Source organism: Cavia porcellus, unplaced genomic scaffold, assembly GCF_034190915.1.
Source record: "Cavia porcellus strain 051 isolate PalLab524CR breed Dunkin Hartley unplaced genomic scaffold, mCavPor4.1 scaffold_5, whole genome shotgun sequence".
Classification (NCBI taxonomy): domain Eukaryota; kingdom Metazoa; phylum Chordata; class Mammalia; order Rodentia; family Caviidae; genus Cavia; species Cavia porcellus.
The window spans coordinates 82,766,201-82,775,517 of NW_026947488.1; the positions used below are offsets into that span (position 1 = coordinate 82,766,201).

General features: G+C 38.6%; 1 protein-coding gene across 7 annotated transcripts in view; it reads right to left on the bottom strand.

Moving 5' to 3' along the window:
• Veph1 (ventricular zone expressed PH domain containing 1) overlaps positions 1 to 9,317 on the bottom strand; it is a 236,848-nt gene that overhangs the window by 162,052 nt on the left and 65,479 nt on the right. For all 7 annotated transcript variants that reach the window (XM_063249249.1, XM_063249247.1, XM_063249245.1 and 4 more), the window contains one exon: positions 5,620 to 5,786. In XM_063249249.1, the coding sequence (XP_063105319.1) occupies positions 5,620 to 5,786 (167 nt within the window). The remainder of the gene's footprint in view (positions 1 to 5,619; positions 5,787 to 9,317) is intronic.

The following is a 9,317-nucleotide window of genomic DNA, read 5'->3' on the forward strand; positions in this document are numbered from 1 at the left end:
GGTAGCTGGCGTTCTGTATGCGTCTTTTATCTGGATATCATTTCTTTTTGCTATACGTGGGAAATTTTGCTTTAATATATCTGTGAATATTTTTTGTATTTCATTTTTGGATGTTCCTGCTTCCTCACTCACATTCTTTATTCTTAGGTTATGTATCTTTTTATCATCTTCCAGTTTTAGAATTGCTTCTTTCTGGTTCCTTGTTATTTTTAAGAGGCTTTTTCTTTCACGTTCATAAGCCCTAAATCTCTCTTCAAGTTTCAGAAGGTTGTCTTTAGTTTCTGTCAAGGCATTTTGCCAATATTCAATGGAGTTTTTAGTTTCCTGATATTCTCTTTGGATCTGTTTCATGTATTCTAAGTTATGCTTAAATTCTTCTTCAGATGCTTCTCTTTCTTTTCTGATTTCCTCAGTTCTTCCATCTGTGTTCTCTTGGGCGGGGCTTGTCATTTCTTTAATTAATCTCTTTATATCTTGCCTCACTTGGATCAGGAGTACATCTTTAAATTCCTCTATGAGATCATGTAAGTACTTTTTAATTTCGGCTGATGCTGTGTCGAGTAGAGGATGGTTACTGTGTTTGTTCTCTTCAGTGTTTAGTTCTCTTGGGTTTAATTTCTCCTGTTGAACAGCTGGAGATTTTTTTTTTATTTTTATCTCTTGTCATGTTTCTGGTTTCTTTCAGACTGTCCTGGAGTTCTCTGGCCCTCTCCGAATTGCTTAGGGCCTTTCAGAAGCGTGCTGGCTTGAGTTTTTGCTGTCCTCCCCAATTTGCTGTTATCTGGGGTAGGCTGGGATGTAGGGGCGGTACAGTCTAGTCTCTAGCCTCTGTGTCAGTTAGTTCATAAATTAGGCTGTACTTTCTGGTTGTCACTGACTTGTGACTATTTTGTATCTGCTTATTGGGCCCCAAGCAGAGGCTTGGTTTAGCCCCAGTAGCTCCTGCCAGTTCTCTTTGAATCAGAAGCAGCTGAGTAATGGCACAGGATTCTGCCCAGGTCCCAGCCGTTCTCTTCCAAACCTCTCTGTGATAGGAGCACCAGAAAAGCAGATCTGCCCAAAACCAAGATGGCTCCCACTAAGTTCTCTGTGTGGAGCTGAAGCCAGCAAGTAATCAGGCTCTACCAGGACTCAAGATGTCTTCCACCAGCCCTCCCTACAGGGAGACCTGGTGATGTCACCAAGCTGCGGTTTCTGCCGCCAGGCTAATATGTCTGCACCAGACTCTGTGTTATTGATTTCCCCGTGGTGGTGGGCCAGCTGTTCTCTGCCCAAACCCAGCAGCCGAGGGGTTTTCTGTACTCACCAGAGTCCGGTGCAAGTCCTCGTTCCGGGACCGCCGCACACCAAGCTGTCCACTTTTCCCCCACTCGCGGCTCAGCGCTGACCGGTCAGATTTCTGTGCACCATTTAGATTTGAAACGCCAGAGCTTTGTACATCCGCTCTGGTGCAGCGGTGCAGAACTGGCTGCTACTTGGAGTCTCGATCTGGGTCTCAGTTTCCCGCAGTCCCCAAAAGCAACTCAGCTTTTCGTGCTGAGTCCACGAGTCTGTTTGTTGATTTAAGGGCGCGGGATTTGCAGCCTCCGGTCTCAGCACGACTTTAAATCCTCCAGCTGTACTGTCTTGGTTAATAAGAATCGCTATCGATTTGTCTGGTCCTCTCCATGCTGTCTTTTTTTTAGCTTTGAGTTTGAATTCTCTGGAGAGACTCTTCGCTCAATCCCCTAGCTCGCCGCCATTTTCCAGTAACCCTCTTTCTAAGTCCTTGATCTAACCTATTATCTTACTACATGTGTGATGATGGGCAAGTTTAGTTCTCAGAGCATCTGTTTTGTCTGATGTCAAATGGAGAGAACAAATACATCATAGAATAATTTGCAGGATTAAATGAGACACTATGTGTAAAAACAGAGCTCCTGGTTAATGATCGAGTTCTCCAAAAATCCAGGCAGTAAAACTAATTTACCTGTATAAGAAATATTTGAGAGGATTTCTGTATGGCAGATTTTGTGCTGGCCATCAGAGCTAAGGCAGTGAACAAGATGCTTCTCATTTCTCAAGCATCTGCATCCAGTCAAGGTAGTCCAGGAGAATGACCAAGGCAGACAAATTCATTTCAATGTGAAATTTCACTGTGGTAGAAATTGGGATGTGAGTATTGCAGAACACTTCTAGCTTTTAGTTTTTTTTTTTTTTTTTTTAACTGCTGTCTAATGGACTGGAATAGTGAGCTAAGAAAGGGTGGTGGCTGTGAGGTAAAGACCTTCCAAGTAGAGAGCATAGCATATATGTAAAGGCTCAGTGCCCTGAGAGAATGCCCATCAATGGTCTTCAAACTGCATTTTAGAGGTTACGAAGCCAGAGAGTAAACAGAGACCTGCTTTTAAATGGCCTCATAGCCCTTTCCTGACCCTCTGGGCATCTGTAACCTGATGTAACCTCTCTAGATCCCACCTGGGGAGTCATCCTCACTGTTGGACTGGGCCATATTAAGTGGGTAGCCCCACGTCCTTTTCCCCTCCTTCCTTCTCTAGGTGAGCTTCCTATAGGATGCTTTCACCTTCAAGGAATAAGTTTAACTACAATAGTATCTTCAGCTCCTTCATGAACTTTTCTTGAATGGAATTTACATGTATCTCTATATCTATCTATCTATCTATCTATCTATCTATCTATCTATCTATCTATGCATATATATATGCAGAGAAAATGGCACTCCTGGTGTCTCTATAAGCTAAGTTTGGCCCTTTGGTCACTCCTCCCCTATTAGGGATATCATCTGGCGCCCACACTCTACCTTTCTAGACAGAACTGTGGCCTCTGAAGATACTCATGTTCCAATCCCCAGAACCTATATGTATGTTACTTATGTGGCAAAAGGAACTTTATAGCCATGTCTAGGTTAAGGGACTTGAGATGGAGTGATTATCCTGGTTATCTGTGGCCTCAGTGTAATCACAATGGTCCTTATAAGAGGGAGAAAGGAGATCCAGAGAAAGAGGCATGATGACAAAAGCAGAGGTTAGAGAGATATGGACTGACGCATGGAATAATGGTGGCCTCCAGGAGCCAGAAAAAGCAAAGGAACAGGTTGCTCCTTGACGTCTCCAGAGGGAATCAGCCCCGCTCACCCATTGTAGACTTCTGACCTGAAGGACTCTAAGACAATAAGTTAATGTTATTTTAAGACACTAAGTTCGCATTATTTTATTATGGCAGTAATAGGTAACAGATATACTACCCAATCAGTGCTCGCTCGGTGAGCCTCCTTTTAGGTTATCAGGGGATAGGTGAGCTCTGTTCCTTTTCCTAAACTCTACTGTACCTTTGGCCATCTTTTCATCCTTAATCCTTTCTGAAATTTATTCCTCCATGGATGGTCCGGATATCTTTTAACTTCTGCTAGTATCTTGTTCTAATACCTCCCCTCACACCTCCCATTTCTTTAATTTTTAACCTCTCCTTATTTTCCCTGGACACCCTGAACTGGCAGTCTTGCTTTCCCTTCCATATGCAATCCACAATAAATGACTATGTCCACCCAAGCCAGGCCCACCGACACTGCCCTCCACAGGTCACAGGTGAGCCCCAGTTGTCAAATCCAAGGTCAGTTTTCATCTCTAGTCTCCTTTATTTGTCTAGACAGTGATTCTATTAGGCCATCTTTTGTTTTTGAAGCTCATAACACAATACTTATGTTTTTTGTGTTTTCTGCTCTCCTTGGTCTCTTGATCATTTATTCATCTCTGAATTAAATAAATTTTTACTGAAGCCCTTCTATGTGCACAGAAATGTGGTAAAATGTGATTACAAACACATGAAACTTGTGCTGTCAAGAAACTTATAGTGCATGGGAAGAGACAGATATACAAAGTAATAACATTGTTTTAAAAACAAAAGCAAAGATATACTCTAGATACGCAGCACAGGGGTCTCCAATCTCCTCTCCAACCTCTAGCCTTGCTACTCAAAATGTCATACCTGGAGCAGCATCATCACTGCCTGGGATCTTGTTTAAAACAAAAGTAGAACAAAAAAACGGCAGAGCTGAGAGCCCACTCCAGACTACTGGACTCTGTGGGTGGAGCTCATGCATTAGCCAGTGTTCTTGGTCTCTTCTGAAGCATCCTATGAAGCCTGATCTCTACCGTACAGCACTCCCAGCCCTGCACCACTTCCAATAGACCGTTTGCTCTGCCTGCCCATAACCACATTCATCGGGCTCTTGACGCTACTCTCTTAATGGAACCATTTTTCCTTCCCTTTCTGTTTGTATTTTCAAAGCACTTATCACCGTGTGTAACTTGGTTAGGTTCTAGGACTGTTGATTGAGGCAAAAGATCTAGGATTCAGAGGAAAAGAATAAATCATTCCTTTTCAAAAGAGCTTATAGTGTACATTAGTTAATTATGTGCATGGCTTCTTATCTTTCTCTAAATAATTTGGGTGTTGAATACAAATGCTGTAGTCTTTCCATTATCATTGACTGTTTTTCCAAACCATGGATATTGACACAATAATGAAGCATGGAAGCAACTGTACTTGACACAAGCTTGCGTTGATCATTAATCTTCGCTACGCAAGCATGTTGGTGTTCTCCACAATTCATTTCTACTTCTTTCTTCCAGGCATCCTCTAATTTCTATCTGAGTAGCCTTTCAGGATTTAGTCTTAAACTAGATCTATATTATTGGCTTTCCTGGGTCTCCAGTATGCAGCAGAAACAGATGGGACAGATACAGTATATATCTCATAGGTACATAAGTAGATAATTACTTTCACATAAATATGAATGTGTGTAAAATAGAATGAGGAGACACTGATGACATTTCCTATTCATACAGTCCAGAAATGGCTGGTGAACTAGATGCCAGCCCCTTCCTGTTAGTCAGCACCAGTCATAGGCTGCAGGGGAGAGAACAAGAAGTCAGCCACTTCCTGTGAGTTGGCACCATGCATGGGCTGCAGGGAGGACAACCAGATCCCAGCCTTTCCAGGCCGAGATGATAGCTGTGAAGTAAAATACAACTTAATGCTTTTAGTGTTTAGTGTTTCATTGACTTTGCAGGTCTTAAGCCAGTGGTCTGACCATCTATTCAGAGGACAGCAATACATAGTATAGCATCTATGGGGGCTCTCCTTCTAAGGTGGTAGTCCTTGTTGATTCCCTATTATCTTATAAAGTCTTGTATTGTTTTCATCATTTTGTTTGGTTTGGTTTCATTCTGTTTTGCCTTGTTTGATTTTATTATATCTGATACATGGGCAGCTATTTCAAAGATAGTAAGCTAGTATGGTAGCCATTTTGGATTTACTATGATCTTGTTTTGAAGTCCTGTATTGTGTTCATTGTTTTGTTTTTATTGGCTCTATTCTGCTCTATTTTGTTTGATTTTCCTATGCGTGAAGCTATTTTGAAGACCACCAGAGGCATTGTGGTAACTATTACTGATTTCCTTTTATCATGTTTTGAAGTCCTGTATCACTTAACACTGTTTTGATTGGCTTTATTCTATTTTATTTTATTTTGCTTAGTTTTATTCTTTTCAAAATAAAAAAAATATACAAAACATGTCTGGCTACGTGAGCCATTATCTATATAATACGCCTTTTTACCTCCAATTGTTTCCTCTTCGCTGCTACGTATAAAAGCCGCAGTAAATGGTACTGCTCGGGTTGTTCCAGCTGAGACATCAAGGTCAGGAGTTCTGTCAGGTGTCTGTTAATTGGTTGAGGCTGCTTTTCATACACTGAAGGTAATACCCTTAACAACATGGCATTTCCTGTTGGGGGAGCAAAAAGAGAGAGGTGATTTAGCCCAAGAGTAACAGAAACAATGTTGCTGTCAATCCAGTAAACTTTAACCTACATATTCACTTACAGATGGTGGCCAAGTGTTAAAAGTAACACAGTATCTTACTCTAAAAAAAAAAAATCATTTCAAGCGTGATTTAAACTGATTTCATAAAATGGAATGTTTTCTGACATAATCAGCATTATTATCTAGTGAAATTTCTCCTAAGCAATGCACCATGGAATTAGAAGTCCGTTTGACAATAACCAGACCACACCCTTGAGAGGGAGAGAATTCTTGAAGTGAAGCAACATTTGGATGATGTCTGAATGAAAAGTGTAAGTGTGTTGTGTGAGCCTAAACGGAACTGTAGTGAAAAAAGATGGAGAGGAACGTATGCACATTTCAGAGGGGTGTGCAGGCAGTTAGGTGGTGGACATAGAAACTATGCCTTATTTTTACAAATAGTTTTAAAAGCAGCAATGCGAGTCCAAATCACCAATTTCTGCACTATTTCAAGGAAATTTTAGACTTAACTTGTTTGTCACTTGCGATTTACTCAAAGACATGAATGGACAACTGGATTTAAAATGGCAAAACCTGAGGGAAAATATTATATAAGCTGTAAGAGCTTATCTACAAACAACATATGGGAAACATCTGCTTATCACTTTATGGTATGGATTTTCTTCTTCTCAAAATCCTTCAAGTCCTTAAGCATCACAAGGGAATCAGTTCCTAGAGATTTCTTGGAAGAGGTTTTCTTGATTCTATTTTTTTTTTTTTTTTTTACTGGCTTTGTTATATAGAAGACATACACAAAATAAATTTAAAAAGCAAGAATTACACATATGTAGACCTTAATTAAGTGTGGAGGAGTATGCTCATACATAAAAGATATTTCATTATCAGTATTAAATTAAGAAAGAAGGCCAGAATTTGCTGAATGTCGATGTTTACATTTAGTGACATGGTGATTCCACATAAAACTGAGTGCATTTGGATAACAAAAATAATGAGAATTGACTTTTCTATGTGTATTTCATAAAATTAGTCTCAAACATGTCTTAGTCTTTCTGCTCATAGAGCACACAAGTGTTGGAAATATTCAGCGTAATTTTTTTTATTTTTTGTCTTTTTCCTTTTTATCAGTACCGGGGATCGAACTCATGACTGCCTGCTTTATAAGGCAGGCGCTTATGCCGCTGAGCTAAATCCCCAGCCCCTTATTCTGTAATTTTTAAGGATATTGTGTCTAACAGTATTTATTTTTAAGTTTAATTTAACTTGTTTTCTGTTTACTTTTACTGACAGCATCTCCTTAAAAGACCAAAAGTTTTTAATGCACTTTTCAACTTGTACAGAACATATTAAGTCACTGAATTTAGTTATGTGGACACCGTGATCAACTGATGAAAAATGTTACACTTAGTGGAACAATAGTTGGAATCCGGGACGGGAAACTGGTTTAAGACTTTTTTTGGTACAACTCTCCCTGAAGCCCCGGGGAGCTGTGAAGGAGAAAACCTTAGTCATTTTCAGCTGACTTCAGTTGTAACCAAATAATACAAAAATAATCTTAGAAGAACATTTGGAGGCTTGAAACTGATGAAGACATCTGGGATGTAGAAATCCAATAAATTCCATTCATAAAATAATATTTTTTATTACAAAATACTTCAAAGCATCAGACAAATATAGGTCATAATAAAAGGAATTCTATTGTGGCCACCAACCAACTCGGTGAAAACTTCACTTTGTACCACAGTTGCTACCTGTCCCATTCTTTTTCTTTTTTCCCCAGAGACACATTTTCATGACTGTTCTTGCACTTTAATTACGTGTATGTATCAATAAATATTTTTAAGTAAATATTTTATACTTGTTTCACACACTTTAAAGTTTATATGTATTTAAATTTATATTTATATTAGACAATGGATAGGACCCCTTGGCAACATGCTTTATTCTATTCAGTATTGCATTGACGTGTTTCTCCAAGTTCTCTTCATTAATTCTCATAGTTTTATGGTGCTGTGTTGAATATACGACCAACAATTTATTAATGCACTTTATGGCATTATCATCATCATTATTATTATTCACTTTTATTAGTAGTATTGCAATTTTTATACTTGCTTCTTTGTGTAGAAATAGGAAATATTCTCTAGGACAGTACTGGATAATCATTTGGGCCATGTTGTAAATCAAACAGATGCTTATTCACCAGAGTGGAAAGAAAGCCTGAGAAGGTGAACTTCTAACAAGTCTGCAGATGGTGTTCACCTGGACCTCACAATTAAGGAGCAAAGCAGTGGGTACATCCTTGAGAGCTATGTGTTTAGATGTTCCAAAATTTCTCTGCCAAGAAGTTGTATTAGTTTTCTATAGCTGCAATAAGTCATGAGCCATGAAGCTAGTGGCCTAAAATAACAGAAATTTATTATCTTCTATTTATGGAGGTCAGAAGTCTGACATGAGTCTCAGTGAGCTAAAATCAGGTTGAGGTCCTAAAGCTGGGGTCCTAAAAAGAGGCTCAAGAGAGTATCAGTTTCCTCTGTGTCTCCATTTCTAGAGGCCGTCCATATTTCACCTTCAACACTAGCAACACGATGTCTCACTAAGCCTGCCTCAGTCACCACATTAAAGCAATTTACACCCTTACCAACAGATGAGTGTTTCTGTTGCTCCACACCCTTGTTAATATATGTTCTTGGCACTCATTGGCTTTAGAATGATATATTTTGTATATAAATAGGGTACATTTCTTCACTTTTACTTTTTTATATCCTTCTTGGATGCTGTATACAAATAATAGCATCAGTATGTCAACTTCTAGGAAAAAAATAGGCTACAATGTTTTCTCATATGGAATATATTGACTAATTTGGGATAATTGACATCTTTGTGAAACCAAGTCTTCTCGCTTAAGAGCATGATTTAAATTTCCATCTAGACAGATATTTTTATGTTTTTTTCAATAAAGTGTTGGATATTTGCATTTGTGCCTTTTGTATTTTTAGTTAAATTAATGTTGCTGCATGATAACAGCTATTGTTACTGCTGTAAATGGAATATTTTTCCCTTTAAAGGATATTTTTGAATTTACCTGCTAGTATTAAGAAAGCAATAGATTTTTGTATGTTGGTTTTACATCTAGCAACACTTGCTCAATTCTCTTATTAATAATGTATTTTGAGTCTTTTAGGTTGTCTGTATTGGACAATCAATTCTTGATGATACTAGGTTCGTTTCTTTCCAACTTTTGCCCTACTTTGTTGGCCAGGACCTCTGTTACATTAATGAATAGAATCAGGGTCTATAAATATCCTTATATTATTCCTGTTTTTAAACAGTATGTTTCCAAGAACTTATAATCACATATATAGTTGTTTATATGGACTTGATTTTCACATTTTATTGATTCAAGTAAATTCATGTGTGTTTCCTAGTTTGATCATGTGTTAAATGTTACCAAATGTTTTTCCTCATCTGTTGATATGATCATATGATTTTTCTT